General features: G+C 36.0%; 2 protein-coding genes across 2 annotated transcripts in view; one reads left to right on the forward strand and one right to left on the reverse strand.

The window, feature by feature from the left end:
- Positions 1-2,942, reverse strand: part of LOC128229711 (bifunctional coenzyme A synthase-like) — a 38,385-nt gene extending 35,443 nt beyond the window's left edge. The window contains exons 1-3 of the mRNA XM_052941517.1: positions 2,856-2,942; positions 696-1,186; positions 131-278 (exon numbers count right to left, since the gene is read on the reverse strand). Coding sequence (XP_052797477.1) covers positions 131-278; positions 696-1,178 — 631 coding nt within the window. The 5' untranslated portion in view covers positions 1,179-1,186; positions 2,856-2,942. The remainder of the gene's footprint in view (positions 1-130; positions 279-695; positions 1,187-2,855) is intronic.
- A 1,315-nt stretch (positions 2,943-4,257) lies between these two features.
- On the forward strand, positions 4,258-14,195 carry LOC128230781 (uncharacterized). Its single transcript, XM_052943221.1, has 8 exons — positions 4,258-4,395; positions 5,687-5,861; positions 7,709-7,812; positions 8,162-8,311; positions 9,756-9,941; positions 10,228-10,334; positions 10,870-11,002; positions 14,179-14,195. The coding sequence occupies exons 1-8, from the start codon at positions 4,338-4,340 to the stop codon at positions 14,193-14,195; spliced, it is 930 nt and encodes a 309-aa protein (XP_052799181.1). The 5' UTR covers positions 4,258-4,337.
- The last annotated feature ends 6,320 nt before the right edge of the window (positions 14,196-20,515 follow it).

Here is a 20,515-nt window from a genome sequence, read left to right on the forward strand (position 1 = left end):
TAGATAGATAGATTTTATTTCAGTAAGGAATGCACATACATGGACATTCAAAATAAACAACATGTATAGTAAATAATATTATACATACATGATACTTTAATACTATTGAGAAATAGGCAAAAGATCCTACTATTGAGCATTGGTCCAGTTGTTACGCCAACCGTCAGTTTTTCTGTGGCAAGAGCACAAGCTTCAGACAGCAAGAGTTTGTGTCCTACATGTAGTCGGTCATAGGTTCCTCCGACCACTGTGTGACTGTACTGCTTCAATGGTTTTGCCTGAAATAACCTTTGAATTTAATACTCAAAAATCAAAATAACATACTATTAAGTTAACATACTAATATCATCAATATCAATAATGTAAAAATTATCTTTATATACATTTATACTTACAGATAAGTACTGAAAATTATATTTTTTTATATCAACTGATAGACAAAATGAGATAATGAAATATAAGATATGTTTAGAAAGGTAGTTAAATAAACAATAAAAGCATTTGGTGAAAATGGAAAACTTGTAACATATTTTAGAGTGCTGCATTGTATTTGTCTATACATTAACTCCATGCAATAACAATCATATGGATAAATGGATGCTTTTTAATTATACCCATGCTAGATATTGCAAATTGTTCTTAGCAACATGGTATAAAACGGTTACTTTAACCACAATATCAAAATTATTTCTTACATCTTCAGGAGTATTCGGCCGCTTTCTTTTGGAATCTGGCTCATCATCATTTGCTGCATTGTCTTCAACAGTTTTGAATGAAACATCTGATGTCAGGCTAAAGTTTGGCTGTAAACTCTTGACAAAGTCAGACACTTTGTCATCAACAATTTTTCTATCAATCAAAACTACATCACAAGGTTCCCTGAACGTGTATTTCTCAATAGCTTTGCCATCATTGGTTAAATGACCAACAAGAACTCTTACATCAATATTTGAACAAGTTTTTGAGCTGGTGGTATAAAAATCCTTGATGATATTTCTTACTTCTTTTGAGTAAGGAGCTGTCAACAGTTCAGCTTTCGAAACAGGTAAATCAAATGGGTGTATATGAACATATGCTGTTTTAGAAACAAGACTGTTTATTTGAGTCAAGTACTCTGGAATATGAGCACGAAGCTGGCTCAATGGTTTGGTGACAACCAACAAGGCCGTTTTGAACATCCTTTATCCTGAAAAGAAAGAAAAGGCTATTTGTTTACTTTATTTTTTATATACTACATCATTTTATAAATACACTAACACAAATCCAATGAGAATTTATTAAGATTTATGAATGTAAACATACATGTAAAGTACAAGAAATCAGGGCTTCCATGAAAGGAAGTTTGGAAGTATATAACTCCCTAGAAATGCTAAAACTTCCAAAAATGATGCCTTGGAAGTCCAAAAACGTCCACAATTTTAAATAAACTGTGAAAGTTTTGAAGTTCAAAGTACCAAAATCTGTTGTAACTTTTTCAGTGTTCTACTTCCTAACCGATAAGGCCTAAAAAAAATTGTTAGGTTAGGGTTACATCCTTTTCAAAAATAGGTAGGGTAGGTAGGCTTTTTTTATTTTTTTATTATTTTTTTTTATTAGGCTTTATATAAGAATGCCATTTTCATCATTGGAGAATGGTGTTAAAGTTATCTTCTATATAAGCAATTAAGGTTTTAAACTACATATTGAAAAGCAAAAAAAAAAAGAAAAAAAATAATATTTTTTTTAGTTTTTCATTTTTTAGTTTTTCATTTTTTTTTTCAAACTGACTATAAAAACGTTAGGGTCGGCGCCTATTCCGTAGGTAGGGTCGGGTAACCCGAACCAAATGTATTTTTTTTTAGGCCTAAGGATTCTGGTCTTTATAATCAAAATTTATGATTCTACTTAACCACTAGCAGACTTAGAGGGGTGCTCATCCGGAGTGCGCCCCCTCTAGAACCCTTCAAGTTTACTTTTTTATTTCTTTATGGGAGAAAAAAGTAATAAAAGATGATAAAAATGCACCATTTCCGACTACATATTGTAAAAATTTTCTTGAGGGAGTAACTCAAACCCCCATGCAATTATCTTTTTTGGATATACTTTCGGTTCTGGGGTAGGGGCCTATGTCAAAATGTTGCACCCATAAGTTAGGCCCCCTCTTATGTCCCCTGTTAACCCCATAGAGTCTAAGTGAGAAAGATAACATCAAAACATTGTGCCCCATCCTCCCCCATCCTGCTAGATCAGCAACTGACACATGCAATCAGTATCTTAATGGGATTTGTCATTTCAAAATTGTGGACTTAAAAGACAATATTCAAGCATATATCAACTTTTGTTGAAGTGTGCCAGATGTCAGTATCTTACCTTTAGCAGTCCTCATGATTTGCCACACTTTATTTTGTTTTTCTTGTACCTCTGAGGATTTATTGGTCCCAGATTTTACAAACTATGAACAAGTCCCTTTAATGATACGAAATGCTAGGTCAAGGAACAAGGGAAGGGTGTGAAGGTTAGAACCAGCTGCACGGTTTGCTTAGTTTGTTAGAGTGCCATGCGAGTGTTCCATCGGTTGTGAGTTCGAGCCCCAATCTCAGAAAAAAACTAAAATATCAATGTGTCATGTATACCCTAGGTACATAACACCACTTTCGAAACGGACATTGTTGATTTTCATCGGCAATACCACCGAACAGAGATTTTTTAAAGGAAGAAACCAAGGGTCAAAATGTAGTACTTGCAGTTGCAAACTAAGTTTGTTACTAAATACTTAATAATTATACGATTGATGAATGCAAACAACAACGTTCATTTGATTGCATACTAAGATTTACAGTTAATTCAATTATATATCGGCAAAGGAGTTTACAAACCTATTAAAACAGACTAAAAACAGTATGTTGGAAATTTAAGTTCTAGTAGTGACAAGTAAAACGTATGTAAACAAAAAAAGAATAATGGTAAAACTACAACTAAGGGAAGTAACTATTGATCACGAGATTTATTAAACGGTTAAAGACAACTATTGTTTTTAAAATAAGTATCGAAGTCGGACATCAAAGTTTAAACTTCTATACCGTATTTGTCATTTCGTATATAATGAAATAGACCCTGTATTGTGAAAAACACGTTAAAACATAGTTATTCATATTGGTAATAGTCAGAGAAGTGCGGGGGGAAGGGGCGTGGGCACAGTGGATAAACATATATATATATATACACGAAAGAAAACGTTTTGAAAATAAGATAGAGGAATAAATGAGGCTTACATAGTATATAGGTTCTTTAAATTATTATAGTAAATAAATAAGGTATATGAGTTCGAAAACATTCAAATTTCTGTTTAAGGCGCTTACTGATTTATGACGGACACAATCTACATCATATACACTGACCCTAGCAGCACTCGACAGCTGGCACATTAATAACGGGAAATGGAACATGGAAGGGTCCATTTTAAATATCGTTTGGTCACTCACTACGGGGGAGAGTATTTTATACAATTAAAGTATGAAGAAGAAGAAGAAAAAGGAAGTTTATAGTTTATTCAAAAGCAATATACAACACACTACATATTTGAAATAGGCCAATATGACCCTTGATCAAATTAACATAATACAATAGCTTATATAATTATACATGTATGGCGGAGCATATATACAACTGTATCTGTATGATTCAGTATACGTTCTAACGGTACATCAACTTTGATTTTTTTTCTCTGTTGTATACCTAATATAGCGAATACTTCAGCTTGTAAATACATATTCAATAAAAAGCAAATGGCCCGTGATCGAAATTAAGAAAAATAAATAGAATCTATTAAGTGTAGATAATTATGTGGCTGGGTAAATTTGTATGACTTGAGGTTGGGCGGGGGAGGGGCAAGGTTAATTAGTCACGTGGCTGACTAATGCCAAATCTGCCTACCCGGGGATATGCCAGTGACTTAATAAAACATTACATGTAGCTGTTTTTTTCTTAAATCGAGTCAGAAACTCAACATATCTCAGGAAAACCTATTGCTTAATTCAAGCGATTCGGGTTTTTTTTCCTAAAAATGATACCAGCCTAATAATAAACTTATTGAAACGCTTACTGGCTAAAACACAAATGATGAACCCCGTAGCAGAATTATGTTAGTACAGTGTATTCAAAATCTATATTTGAAAGTCTTTTAATTAACAGGTTGAAAAGGTTTATTGTTTAAATTGAAAGAACCTTGTAACTTGAGATGTATCTGCTAAAGACATTTAAATACTTGTACGGTATTGTCATTACGAACAAAGACAATGTGAATTTCGTGTTGACATGTATTTGAATACTTAAAAAACAAAAAAAAAACAAATCAAAGGATGATTCTTATAAAACTTATATCTATTGTTTTAATAGAGTTTGTACACAAAACCGAAGGTAAGGTTCTTGTTGCTTGTAATAACGATTACAATAATATTAATTTATGTTAACTTAGACTGGTACCCTACGTTACTTTTTCTACAAAAATATAACATTTTTGGAAAAAAGAGAAAGAGGGTACCAGTCTATGTCAACCCAAAAGTTACTGTACACAACAACACTACCTTAGGTACATGTATACATTTGGTCGATTGTTCGGTGTTGTTAAAGTTAACATCGTGAATAACGAAATCATTGTTAACTTTTAAAGGTGAAATATTTGATAATGCCAAATATATCTAATAAAATAGGATCACTCCTCAATAGGTGTCTCAAAATCTGGTTAGGAATACAAAAACTCACAACTACATATCCATTAATTTTCATTACAGTCCATATTTGAAATTTAATAACGATGACTTTAACCACGTTGTTAACTTAAACGAGTAATTTCAACTGGATCTTTCAGTTCTAAATACTTTTTAGCTCCAATATTGTTGTTTTATAATGTCGGATCATACCACAACTTTGGTGCCGCCGTCGTTGTTGGCGTCTCTGCCACGGACGTCACGTAAAAAAAACGTATACCGAGCATAATTAAGATATGTAAAAGTAAAGTATGAAGCTTATTACACTATTTAACTTTCATTGACGTTACGCAAGTAACAGTGGTACAAACTGGTCTGATGTTAATAGCTGAGCCACACTCTAGAATTTCATGACGATTACGCATTCATGTTTACAAACATTCGGTCGATTATCAAGAACTTTGTAACAGTAAGTAACGTTGTAACGTCATCGTTGTTTATTTTCAAATCTTTATTATTATGAAAGTTTAAGTGATACACTTAGTATTCCTTAGTTAGCGTTTTTACAACTTTTTTATTTTTTGTTTTGGAATGAGCCAATTTCTGCGAAAGTGCATGGAAACCAGTTATATAAGACGGCTGACAAAAACAGATGGCAGATTTTAATATTTGAGTTCAAAACTGATGTTTTATGCATTTTTGAACGGAAATATGAAAATCTGCGATCTGATCTTTTGTTAGTAATCTTTTGTCATTGGTGTGCAGATATTTACGCAGAAATTTGCTCTTTCCAAGACAAACAAAAAAAGGTTGTAAAAACGGTATATCTGTGAGAGTGCAGCTTAAAGCTGTACATGTTGTATTTAAATATTTGAGCAAAGCATTTGAACAAACTATTTCACCATTCAAATTAACGCTGACGTTAAACACATTGCTTACTTTTATTAACAAAATACTGAACAGTTGGCACATCGTTATTAAAAACTGATCTTATAATAAAGGTGCTTGTTCCTGGCCGGCAGCCTTTTCCGATACAATGTGGACGGACGGACGGAAGGGGAATCTCACGTTCACTTCCGGGGGAACTATGATTGGTTGGAATATTGCCACGTTTGTGACGTCATGGGAGTGTTTCAATACAGATTTCTACGACTCTGATAGTATACTCGTTTTTAAGTACGTTCCAAAGCCAATTAATTGTTTCAAGCTTGCAAACAAAACAACGCATGTCACATTAAAAGCTGCACTCTCACAGATTGAACGTTTTGACAACGTTTTTACTTTTTGTCTCAAGTTGGAACGAGCCATTTTTTGCGAAAATGCATGGAAACCAATTATACAAGACTTATAACAAAAAAATTAGATCGCAGTTTTTTATATTCGAGTTCAAAAATTGATGTTTTATGCATTTTTCTTAAACCGTTAGTAACGGTTTAAGCCATAAAACACTAATTTTCGAACGGCGATATGAAAGTCTGAGATCTGATCTTTTGTCAGCAGTATTATATCATTGGTTTGCAGATATCTACGCACAAATTTGCTATTTCCAAGACAAAAAATAAAAAAAGTTGTAAAAACGGTATATCTGTGGGAGTGCAGCTTTAAGTTTAATACATTGCTTTATGCCCATAGTAGAAATCCAAGCACATTTAGAATGAAAATTATCATTTGTTTTCTTTATTACATAATTTGAGAAAATTAAATTTAATAGATTGACCGTCAATATTTTTTTCAATTCTCGAATGAAAAACGTGTTTAATATTTACGCATTCCAGAATTATATTGTACAAATTATATAGTCATAAACGACTTACAATTGTATGATGAATAACTTTCCTACAGAGCCTAGAGTAAAAGCATCTTCCATGCCGAGAGTGTTAGATAGCTTCGTCCCAACCCGAGCGTAGGACGTTTTACGGAACAATGTTTACCGAATTTCCGTCCCAAGGATTGAGATGAACATTTCATACACCTCAGATAAGTAGATCCAAAAATTTAACCATGCTGGATGCTTTTTCTCCCACCTCAGTTATAAATAAAATTAAGTAAAAATGTATTTTTGCTAGAACACTTTTGTGCAAAGTGAAAATAAATGCGTATGGATATGTGATAATTCGTTTTTGTCACGGATATGCGCGCAGTGATTCAGATTATGTTAATAGTCAAATCGGTCTTTAAATTGTTCTGAGGAGAGTGAAGCCTTATTTCTTAAAAGGTGTGTGAAAACGTTTTTATGGTGACATTTAAAGCGAGAAATAATTAATTAGCATTCTAAATATTGCCACAAGACCAGTTTTCTACAGTCTACAACAAGGGGGGGGGGGTAATTACAATGTGATGACCATTAAAACGGAGTTCAATACGGGTAATTGTTCTATCTTTGCCCGTGGGCAAGTTAAGATTTTCTAGCATGGTTAAATCTTTAGATCTACTTATCTGAAGTGGGAGAAAAGGATTTCCAGCATGGCCAAATAATTGGATCTACGTATCTTGATGGTAGAAATAGTGCTAGTGGTATAAGTGTCCGTCTTTATTTCGAGAGGAACAATCTCTTTGCCTCTCATTAGGTTTCTACCCAGAAAACGTATTTAAAACTGCCCTCTCACAGATTAACCGTTTTGACAACTTTCTTTTATTTGTCTTGGAATTAGCCAATTTCTGCGTAAATATCTGAAAACCAGTGATATATGACTGCTGACAAAAGATCAGATCGCAGTTTTTTTTATGTCCGTTCGAAAATAAATGATGTATGGCTAAAAGCGTTACTTACGCTTTGAACAAATGTATGAAACATTATCATTTTTATCATAGATATGAAAACCTGCGATCTGATATTTTGTCGACACTCTTTTATCACTGGTTTCTATGCATTTTCGCTAAAAAATGGCTAGTTTCAAGACAAAACATAAACACATGTCAAAACGTTTAAATTGTGAGAGTGCATCTTTAAGCGATCTTTATATCAGTTTTCAGCTGTCTTCACTACCGAGCTAAGGTAAATTAGTATAAACCAACCTTTTCAGGTCGACAAACACTTTCAATCTATTTGGTTCTGTATATGGGGCGTACATGTGCTTTTACATCACAACTTTGACAGACTACAGTTTCCGATACTACATTTACAGCCGTAAGTGTTTTCGTCACTTTTTTTTTAAAGAAAACTGTTGTTTTCACTTGCATTGAACTGTAATATCAAGATTTTTGAAATATTTTTAACGATTGCCGAAGAAAACGTTCTTTTCTGAAATTGCAATTAAAACTGTTTTAAATTTTGAAACTGGGAAGTCATAATAAGGCTTAGCCTAGTGATTCACGAAATATGAAATTCTTGCCATTTTAATTTCTGTTTGCAAAATGCAACGCCAATTTATAAAATGTCTTGAATGTCAAATAGCAATATAATTCTCACAGAATTGTTATTTACTATTCTGTTTAAAGTTATGACTGAGTATCAAAGAATGTACACATAATTTCAGCCATCAATAATGAAGACTTGGACAAGGAGAGACTGTGGGCCCTTTCATCAACTGACCCTAAAGTCAGCGATATACTGGGCGGACTCTGTCTCGCGAATCAGCCGAGCTATAAACCATCCGTCTCTGAATACGGTGTTCTCATTAAAACTGGTGAGCACTGTTAAGCATAGTTGAAATATATTTTGTCAAATCTTAACGGGAAGGTTGGAGCGAGCGGGGCGACCGAGCGCTTCTTATGTTGCGTTTATATGACGAATTTCGCGCTTATATGACGAGATTTACCTTGGAAGCTAACTTGCAACCGTAGGCAAATTTATCTCAGGGGAAAATATGTGCACATAAACGCAAAGACGCACGAGGTGAATTTACGTTTGGCCCAAGTGTTGAGATGGGGCAAATTTATCCAAAATGGTATTTCATGTCATGTAAACGCAACAACTGATTTCCCCCGTTGTTTTCGATTTTGACAGGGTTTTACAGTAAATAAAGGAAGAAAATTGTGATATATACAATTTTACTAATACTATTAAACGTTGTTTTTCAAACATATCGGATGTATTTTTCCCCCCAAAAAACATTCATTCTTTTTAATTGCCATATACATTGCGTCCAAAAAATACCCCGTGGTTACGTCCGGGGGAGAATCTACCCCAGGGGATTTTTTTTGTCATGAACACGGTATATTATTGATTACACAATGTGTTCTTACTGACTTAGATTATCATGCAGGCGGGGAATCAAATCATGAGTTAATAATGTCTGTTAAAGGGACTATACACCAGATTGACCCGGTGTCGCCAATAATGCAGTACAGTGTTGTATCCACTGTACTAAGAAGGCTTACCCTAAACCTTTGGAATATTTTAAGCTATGTATATAACTTGGTAATATCACGTGATAACATCGACTAGCCAATCACGCATAAGAATGAATTTTACTAGGTATACATACCTAGTAAACCTTTTTAACGGAAAAATACAAACAAACTGCGAAAAATAAATTAATTGTAAACTATGTGGTACTTCAGTTAGTAAGTTTCAATGCATTGTTCACATCGATACCAAGTTTATGTCAGTTTTCGACAATTTTCTTGTTTTTTCGCTATTTCATCATACGGTGCATAGCCCCTTTATGTTGTAAAACTACATTTTTTACGATTAAGCGTGGTATCAAATGGAAGCCGAAAGGCGATCCCATTGGCTGAAAATGTAGTGTTTTTTATCTTAGATACAATAAATGAAAGAAAAAATCGTGCTTCACGTTATTATGAATATATACTTCAACTTTATCAACAACAACTTTTCTTAGTATTGCTGTATCCCTCCTTTGTACACACACATGAAAGATGGAAACATAAGTCATCTCACGTCCTATTTCAGTCACAAGATGGAATAAAGAATAGAAACACAAACTGCAAAAAAAAAATATAGTGTAATTTTGTTATACATTTTGTGAATGTATATAACCAGCAACAAATACGCTTTCAAATGGTAACAAAATGATTGAGGGTCACCAAATATAACATATTTGCTAATGTCTTGATAACAAGCTTAATTGAATACATCGGATGACTTGATTACTTTTTTGATTACAGGATTCCACGAGTCAGCCTTTATAACATGTCCCTACCATCTGTTGGCCGATTATTCATTTACGTACACAACCGACGACGGTACATTGTCCTGTTCCGAGACTGATGTCGGTGACGTCATCATGTGCACTGATGTTTCTCAAATGACGTCATCTTCACTGGCATGCTCCCAGTATCCGTTATACTCAGGTATGTAAATTGTATTATCTTAATGCATAGAATTACAATATCTGAGTGGCCACTGGCACATCTTTTTTGTTCCGACACTGATGTCGGTGACGTCATGATGTGGACTGACTTTTCTTAAATGACGTCATCTTCACTGGCATGCCCCCAGTATTCGTTATACTCAGGTATGTAAATTTAATTCTTTTAATTCAAAGAAATACAAAGTCTATATGGCCATTACCACACCATTTAGAAAAAAATAAACACATATTAACAGAAACGGACATTTAACAATGATTTTCTTCAGACTCGGGTTCAAGTCGGTGCATTGACGTCGTTACGTCTGGAGCAAATACATTCGTTACCTTGTACAATGGCGTCACTGGATCAGGGACTTACATGACGTCTTGTTTGGTGGGTTTGTATATGAGTTGGGAAATTAGTGCTTTATTACGCTCTTCGTCAAATTGTCAATTAAACTAATCAAAGTGACACTCTTATTCAAAATCAATACATATACATGTATAACAAATATAAAGTTTGACAGATAAACCTTTAACTTCTTCCTAAATAATGCGTTTATGTTAGATATTAATTACTGATAACAAGATTTTAAACGTATATTTAATAACTGGAAATGCAAAAATATTAAATGATTGATGAATGCTGAAAGATTTACTGTGATCTACTATAGTCTCATAAGGTAAAAATACCGTGTTATTACATTGCTTTCAAATTAAACTCGGTATCCTTCGTAAGAACCATTGTTTTCCAGATTTATTCATCCTTTTTGAAATATTATAAACAATAGTATTTATAGTGGTAAATCTTATGTGGGATTAAGAGTGCATCTTTAATTTACTGTTCAATGCTGGTATTTCTTCGAAAGCTCATTTATAAAACCGCGTCAAAAACATAAGGTAGATGTTATTTTCTTTCCCCTAATCAGGCCATAAATTCAGCTGGCACGTCGATGTCTGTGACGTCAAACTTCTGTAAGAATGCCCAGACACCAAGCGAAGTCCCTGTGGACAATTTCGGGAAAGCTGTTGGCGCTGTCATGTCGTTAGCTATTCAAGGAGGTGATTATCACTTAAAAATGAAGTATAAGATAAGACAAGATAAGATAAGATATTTTTTATTTCCATTCATGGGTTATGTAATATGAGTACATGTAAATAGCAGTATACAAGTTATGTAGAAAATAAATCAAATCTGCAATGATGGTTGAAATACAAAACAGCCTAATTAGCAAATAACAAAACTGGTGTTATTATTCAGATTTATGCGTGCTTATTATTTAAAGCTGCACTCTCACAGATTGAACGTTTTGACAACTTTTTCATTTTTTTTTTGTCTTGGAACGAGTCAATTTTTGCGAATATCCATGGAAACCAGTTTTAGAAAACTGCTGACAAAAAATAGATCGCAGATTTTTATATTCAAGTTTTATGTACGTGAAGTTAGCGGCTTAGCGGCCTAGTGGCCTAGCGGCGTGAAGTTAGCGGCCTAGCGGCGTGAAGTTAGCGGCCTGGCGGCCTAGCGGCCTAGTGGCTTAGCGGCCTGACGTCCTAGCGGCCTAATTTTTCCCTATTTCAAAGCAATAGTTCATGCGTTTTTTTGGAAAACAATGATAAATCAACGTTTTTTATTCATATATTAACATAGCGGCCATAAATTGTTTTCGATTCAGAGCATTTTTATATGCGTTTTCTTCTAAAACAAGGATAAATTAACTGTTTTAATGCACAAATTATCAATCTCAAGCGATTATCATTTTTTTCCAAAAAGTCGTTCAAGCAGTTCAGCGGCCTAGCGGCCTAGCGGCGTGAAGTTAGCGGCCTTGCGGCATAGTGGCCTAAAATGGTATCTTATTTCAAAGCATGTATAAATGCCTTTTTTTATCTAAAACAATGATATATTAACTGTTTTTATGCACAAAATATCATTTCGAAGCGATTTTCAAAAGTCGTTCAAGCAGTTCAGCGGCCTAGCGGCCTAACGGTATGAAGTTAGCGGCCTGGTGGCCTGGTGGCCTGGTGGCCTAGCGGCTTTAAATGGTATCCTATTTCAAAGCATGTACAAATGCTTTCTAAAACTCCACGCCGCTAGGCCGCTAGGCCGCTAACTTCACGCCGCTAGGCCGCTAACTTCACGTACATTCAAGTTTTATGCATTTTTCTTAAACTGTTAGTAACGGTTTAAGTCATAAAACATTAATTTTCGAACGAAAATATGTAACTCTGCGATCTGATCTTTTGTCAGCAATCTTTTATCATTGGTTTGCAGATATTTACGCAAAAAGTTGCTCTTTCGAAGACAAAAAATAAAAAAAAAAGTTGTAAAAATGGTAAATCTGTGAGAGTGCAGCTTTAATAAGAATCATGATGAAATAAACCCTTAAACATTATAAAACAAAACTTTGTAACAGTACACTATAACACTTTATTATATGCTTTCTGGTGGTTTATAGGGAATTATCAGTGAAATAAAAATTATATTGTTCACTGTTTTGAAATTTTAGCGTGCACACAATTCAAAATCAAAGCGTAAGCGCCCACAGGACTAGGACACAATTTCAACTACGTCATTTCCGAAATGAGGTTTATGTTCGCATACAATTTTGCGCGCTTGAAAAATAAACCTACACTAAACTGATATTTGAAATCCTTTTATGGTTTAAAATAAAAAGTGTAATATCGCAATTTCTTTCATGCTTTACGATGAAATATGGGGTATTAACAGTGAAATAACAACAGTGAAAATATCAATTTGATATTTTCACTGCAAAATAAGGAGTGAAAATATCAATTTTCAGAACTTCTTTTAAAATCCTTTGTTGTTACATGTACTTGCCTTGGTCAAAACAGAACACTGGACTTCAGTAAATTATGTCAAAAAATGTTTTAAAAAAAATAAAGAAATATTTTATAAATTTAAATAAATATATAATTGGAAATTAACAACTTACCGTTTATTACCGGTTATCCCGTTTATCAAACATTTTACTGATCTTTGAAGCTGAATGTTCGAACATTTGCTTTCATTCCAAACAAATTACAGACAAAAACAACTGTTCGAACATAAATAAATTTTTATAGCATCGTTCAAATGTATTTTGAACTGTTAACCGTTGTAGTACGTAAAATGAGCTTCCTGGAGAATTCACACAACAATTTACAGATAGATCCGATATTTTTTACCCCACCCACATCTCAAAATGTGTCAACAAACTAGCGTGGCATTTACTCTTCTGGAAAACAAACATTTTAAAGCGAAACAGACTGGTCTCTGACAGTAAGATGACTGAATATTAACTTACTATAAAAACACGCGTATATGCAGTCTTAAACTAAGAAGAATGGTTAAAATCCAATGAGTATCCATTTGTTTTGCTAACACATTTGACCTTCCAAATTTTCATTCTATAAATAGCGGCGTAGTAATTTGGTTAAAATAAAAAGTGTTTTCATTATTTTTTGGAACATTTGTGCACTAATAATACTTCATTTTTTACTGTTCATAAAGCTTTGCAATAAAAAACGAGCGAATATTAAGCTATAAGAATGAATAGCAGAGAACTATTTCTCAGCAAACCGAAAGTAGAAAAGTTGACAGCTATAATTATGCATGAGGGGCGCCCCACGGGTAGCGGCGTAAAGCCCACCCTTTTCAAAAAGGGGGTAATTTAGAAATAAATAAAAAACAAATAAAACTCCGAAAATAAGCATAAAAGAAACAGAAAATTTGTTTATTTCAGTGTAAGATCGTATTTAATTTCACTCGTGATCATAAAAAACTACATTTTCACTCGTGGCTTCGCCACTCGTGAAAATATGTTTTTCTATGACACTCGTGAAATAAAATACGATCTTACACTGAAATAAACAAATATCCTCTATATATTTCACCTCGTGAACACCTAAAGTAAATATTTAACTCGTGGCTATGCAACTCATGAAATATAGCCATTTCGTGCTCATTCTATGAAATATATTACGATCTTTCACTGAAACAAACAATCATCCTCTATATCATTATTCATCTACTGATAATTCTAGAATTATGTGAAATATCAATATTTCATTCCATTTACAGACTGACTTAGAATACCAATAACAATAAATATTCCATACTGTGTAGTCATGAATTTGTTCGAGATGAATGTATTCGTTTTTACAAACACTTTGTGTCAAAGATAAGTATTTATGTTCGATTGGCTTATCAGCCCAGCCTAAATGATCTTAATTTGTTTCAGACCCCTGTCGTGAGTAGTTTTTATATAACTATATATTAGTAATCAAGTGTTTTAAATGATGTCATGGTCATGTACCTCAAATATAATAAAATGACGTTTAGTATAGATAAAGGTATGCGTTATTTCCGGTTCCGCTTTCAGTAAAGATGTGATAAATTTTAGGAAAGAAAAACTAATATTTACAATGTGAATTGTGGATCTAAATGGTCAATTTTTGGATATTATTACTAAGATAAGTTTTTGCTACACACCGAAGAAACGTTCTTAAAAAAGGGATTAATTGGAGCAAGTTATTTGATAAAACGTTGATGGCTCATTGTGTAAATATGATAACAAAGACATATTGTTGAGCAGTTGTCATAGTAGCCTATGCTTATGTTTATACACGAAGACTTGCCTAGGGGCCACGCTCCTCGGTTCTCTTGATAGCCCCAGGGCATGATTAAATAGAGGGACATCAATCAATTGTACATCTAACATAACGGGACAATAGTGTATTCAAGATGTCAACCAATGAAACGGATCTTAAAGTACTGTTAAACGAAAGCATATTGCGCATTAAACGTGAACGCACTGCTAGCCAGTGCAACAGCATCTTCGAGGATGACGCTTCGTTCGAGGACCCTGATGTTGATTTATCACAGCCCCCGCTTCCCCAGCAGTTCTTTCAGGAACTTGATTACAAACTCGCTAGATTGTGTCGTGAGGATTATATACGTGAACTATTAAGATTATGCTGCAATGATTATACAAAGATTGATGAGTACAGGCATCGGCTTGCGGACAGAGCACGTGCACTTCCGGATTGCCCGCGCACCCGCCTTGTAAACCGTAGGAACTTGTCGCAAGCCACCAGGGAAAAGAAATACGCCAATGACTGCTATGTGATAAATGCATACTTATGCGGAGAACAAACAAAAGAAATTTCTGAGATATTTGCAAGCGCTGGAAATGACACTATAATCTTGTGTAATGACTGTCCATCGCCGAAAGAAAGCATCGTCCAACCTGACTTATTTGCACTCATTGCAAATATGAATTCTGAAATTCTCAAGATATCGGCACAACAAGCTAAAGACTCAGTGCTTGTCGCAGCTATTCAAACTGACATGGCACAGATAGCGAATAATTACAGAGTGCTTAACGGAACGTTTAGAAGTGTACTTGCGAGGCTACCGGAAGCAACCGCTACTTCCGAAATCAGTAAGCTTCAGACTGAGGTGAAGCGTCTTGGCTCTTCCATAGCGACCGTAAATCAACGACTTGTCGACGGTGCTTGGAATAAAACCGATGATACATCCGTGAGCTATAGTGGTCACGATGCAGGAGCTGACGCTGTTCAGCCAAAAACATACGCCGATGCTATTACGCTGGGAAGTGATGTGCGCTCTAGGAAGCAGGACATGCATACATGTATAACTTCAGATAACTCCAAAATGACGACACTAATCACGCAGGACAATACGAAATCATTGCCGTCAACAAAGCGACAGGGAGCAGCGCCCTTAAAAAGCTCTATACAGCCCGAATCGTACGCCGATGCCATTACGCTCGAAAGTGCCCTGCGCGTACCGGAACAGGAAACACGTAAGGGTACAACTACGTTAGACCCACAAGACTACACGAAACCGTCGTCACCCGAGAAGCACCAGGAAGCAGCGCCTGCACAACGTTCTAAAAAAGAAAACGAGCATTCAAACGTCGACGCAACAAATAGACGTGAAAAGTACAGTGCACAGTCGAGACAGGAAGAACCCGTAGAAGACGAGTGCCAGAAGGAAATGAACTTCAGTGACGAAAATATGAATAAGTTCATATCTATGCGAAGGCGGCGTAATGTGTCATATTTCATTGGTAACATTGATCGTGACGTTGTAGAAAAGGACATATACGAATACTTTAAACAAAACAATGTGTATCTTTCGTATGCCCGGGTTTTCCACGGTAAATCAGGCTCATCGACAAAGTCAAACGTACCGGAGGAACTTGAGCCAATCATAGACGATGACAGGTTTTGGCCGGACGGGATTACCTACCGGAAGTGGGTTACTAAGGAGGAGTGGGATGACCAGGGACAGTCCTCGCGAGTGACCTCTAGGCGTGAGCGCCGTGACAGACGGTACCAACACAAGAAGCGGGGCTTCGCGGCGACGCGTAACGATTACGAAAGGGATTACAGGCTCGACACGGGAAACGACGTTCGCTACCATAGTGACGACCAGCATAGCACACGGTGGGACCAGCGTAGCGAAACCCGGGAATTAGACGATAATTGGGACCCAACGGGCGATTATTGGAGGTCACAAGAAGCCCGGGACGACTGTTTTGAGAGATACCGATACTAATCGTGGTTTCTTATTTTGATGTTAACGTTGTATATCACACCTAAATACGATGGCTAAGTTTATTATTTTGTATGCAATAGTTATGATAGTTAATATGTTATGTTGGAACTGCCGTGGCATTATGTCCTCGGCATACCCGCTTTCTGAAATGTTAGACAAAAATGACATTGATATTTGTTTAATCACTGAGCATAAGTTACTTCAACGATCTGCATCTTTTTTCGACTCGATACATCACAACTATAATTCTTTCGTAACTGTTGATAAAAGTACAGATCAGTATGGACCCTTAAAATGTGGAAAATCTGGGGTTGCAATAGTGTGTAAAAAATCTCTCTCATATTGTATAGAACGAATAGAAACTATTATGAGTGATAGAATTATTGGCATAGAAGTTAAGTGTACTAATTCGACCCCATTGTATATATTTTGTGCGTATTTACCAGCATGTAACGATTTAGATCTTTATCAGTTTGAACTGAGTAATTTAGAGTCATTATTATCGCATTATACCAAGGTGGGGAACGTTATTGCCGCAGGTGACTTTAACGGACATTATCTAACGAATGGATATAAAGGGAACGGTAAATCACGGCTTCTTACAAATTTCATTGCCAAGAACAATCTTTTATCTGTTCAACTATCATGTAGCAAAGGGGATGCTTACACATTTGTGCCCAATCAGTCTACATTGGACTATATTTTCATTGAGGGAACATTCTTAGAAAATGTCAAATCATTCCAAATAACGAATAGTGCTGAGATAGTGACGTCCGACCACTTACCGATGATAATGAAATTTGCCATTAAGCTGCGACTGCAGGAGATAAGGCTTAACAGGTCGGGCATAGCATGGAACAAATGTACAAATGAAAATATTGAACGCTATAATTGTGCAATTCAAGATGGCCTTAAGTGTATCTTAGACACAGAAATCGACAATTGCAAACCGGACTTCTTAAACGCACTTATCACTGACACCTTACATACGGCATCGTCTTGTCTACCAGTCAGCAAATTTAATAAGCGTGCGAAACCGTATTGGGATCATGAAGTAAAAGCCTCTCACACCGCTGCGCGAGGATTACGAAGAATCTGGATGGCAGCAGGGCGACCAAGAGGTAACGAGTACGATACCTATCGTGAATATAAGCAGGCTAAAGCAAAGTTCAGGAACATTCAGAGACAAAAACAAAGAGAAAGTGAAAACAAATACTTAGATGAACTGAATCGCACCGCAGAGCTTGACTATAGACAGTTCTGGAAAACATTAAAGAGTAAGAGTGGGAAAAATACTGAAATTTGTAACGAACTGATATTTGATGATGTGAAATATTCTGATGAAAATGTCGTTAAAGGCTTCCAAAAATATTTTGAAAATGTGTTCGATCACAACTATCATCTTTCGCGTGAAGATGAAGCAATAAATATGCGTGTACAAGACTTTGCTAGCAATGACAGTCGCCAAGACATAATGCTGTTGTGCGAAATACTACCAGTTGAGGTCGAATCAGTTGTAAAAACGCTTAAGAAGCAAAAATCACCAGGAATCGACAATATACTAAATGAACATGTCATACACGGAGAGAAAATGTTACAAACCGCCCTCTTGAAGCTGTTTAACTCAGCCCTGCGTAACGAAACAATACCTGAGACGTGGAAGACAAGTATTATAATACCTCTTTATAAGGGAAAAGGAAAAGCAAAGAATGACCCCAACAGCTTCCGGCCAGTGTCGCTATTGCCTTGTTTTTGTAAAATCTTTGAACGAATCTTATTGAACAGAATAAATAACAACATCAAAATGCATCGCCTACAATTTCCGTCGCCACAGCAACAGGGTTTTCAGACAGGACTCAGCTGTCTCACAACCGCCTTCAACTTCCAGGAAACAGTCTTCACGCAGATAGAAACCGGAAGTAACGTGTACACGGCGTGTTTAGACCAGAAAGCCGCGTTTGATTCTGTATGGCACACCGGTTTGTTTTACAAACTCGGTCAGTTAGGACTGACTGGAAAATTTCTACGGATCATTATGAGCACGTATGACAATCTGAAATGTGTGGTACGCACAAACGGACTGAACTCAGATATCATTAACGTTCGCAGATCAGTACGCCAAGGAGGAGTACTTTCGACATTTCTCTATCTTGTTTACGTCGATCAGTTGTTATTGGACTTAGAGAATAGCAATAGCGGTTGCACGGTGATGTCCGTAAAGGCGGGAAACCCATCATTCGCAGACGACATTGCGCTAGTCGCTGTAGCCCCCCTCTTTCTTCAGATTATGATCGACATTGTTTACAAGTATTGTAAAACTTGGAAGATGGACATTAGTGTTGCCAAGTCGAATATCATCGTATTTTCAAAGCGCAGGTCCATACCTGTCGCAGGGATCATATACGGAGACAAATTATTACAACAAGTAAATAACGTGAACCACTTGGGTATAAGGCATGACTCGAATTTGAACTATACCATGAGGATACAAGATAGGATACAAAAGGCCAGAAACGCCTTCTTCTCTATGGCAGCTCAAGGTGTCAACCCGTATGGTGCAAACCCCTTAGTTTGTGTCAATTTGTTTTCAAAGATAGTAAAACCAATTGTATTATATGGATCTGAGCTATGGTGTAATTTAACTAAACACAACGTGTACTTGATTGACAAATTCCAACATTTCATTGTTAAGAAAATACAGGGATTCCATGTTCGTACAAGGTCAGATATGTGTGAATCAATGGTTGGGTTGCACAAACTTAGTTGTGATGTTACTGTAAGGAAGCTTATGTTTCTACACAAACTTCTAAGCCTAGATTGTAAATGCACCTGTCGTAACATCTTTATTCGACGATACTTGTCATTTCTATCATGTAATACAAACGTGCGGTACGGATTCGTACCCGATATATGTAACATTCTTTGCCAACTTGGCCTCCATTCTCTTATTAATAATGTTCTCATCAATCCTTCTTCGTTACCTACCAAGTTGTTGTGGAAAAGGACTGTCAGACAGCTTGTGTACTCGGTGGGAGCTCACAGTTGGAAACATAGGGTAATGACGGACTCCGACTTTGCCTACTTCAGGGTACTACAGCCTACCATCACTCCATCTATTGTATACAAAGTGTGCAACAGGGCTGATCATAGGAACATGATGCATGCGGTTGCTAAAATATGGTGCCGTGGAAATCAATGGACGGACTTGGTCGTCTGTGAACGCTGCAACCTCCAGATATCGGACACAATTGTGTATGTTATTAGCGAATGCAAATCGACAGCCTTATTGAGGTCTCAACTACTGAGCGACAGTTTGTTTTGTGGCAGTGACCTTGTATCAGGGTTATTGAACTTGAGCCAAACAATGTTTGCGTTAAGGCTCATGGGTGCTCCGATACAGCCATTACTTGAAGATGACGCGAACATGACATTCTTACTGATATCATTTCAGTACATCTCCAAATGTGTTCATGGAGTTTAAGTTGAATATGACACATATGTGACTCAATGAAGAGTACATATGGTAGACTAATCACCCTAATTGGGCACATGTTGTACATATTTGTAATGCTCCATTATAATTTTGAATATTGACTTTTCTATGTGTATATAAAATGCATATCTCCTGCAAGGAGGAAATAAAGATATTGAATTGAATTGAATTGAATTGAATTGCAGTCCCACTTATAAAGAGCTTGTGAAACACGATATTAAAAATCGCATAATCATCATCGTCTGCGACCTGAAAGACAGTAGCTGGTAATTATAACATTAAGATATGTTGTATTACATACACTACTCAGACACTACAAGAGACAATGAGTTAAACTGAATTACCTCCCTTTAACCATAAACTCTATTTACATGTATTGTTTATTATGCACCAGTCAATTGAAACCACGCCCCCAGGTCCGGAGGTATACCGGGGATAGCCGGGCCTTCCAGGTGACCCTGCAGTGCCGGGTGAATGCGGTGGTTTTGTCTTCGCGCCG

Source organism: Mya arenaria, chromosome 4 (assembly GCF_026914265.1).
Source record: "Mya arenaria isolate MELC-2E11 chromosome 4, ASM2691426v1".
NCBI classification, from domain to species: Eukaryota; Metazoa; Mollusca; class Bivalvia; order Myida; family Myidae; genus Mya; species Mya arenaria.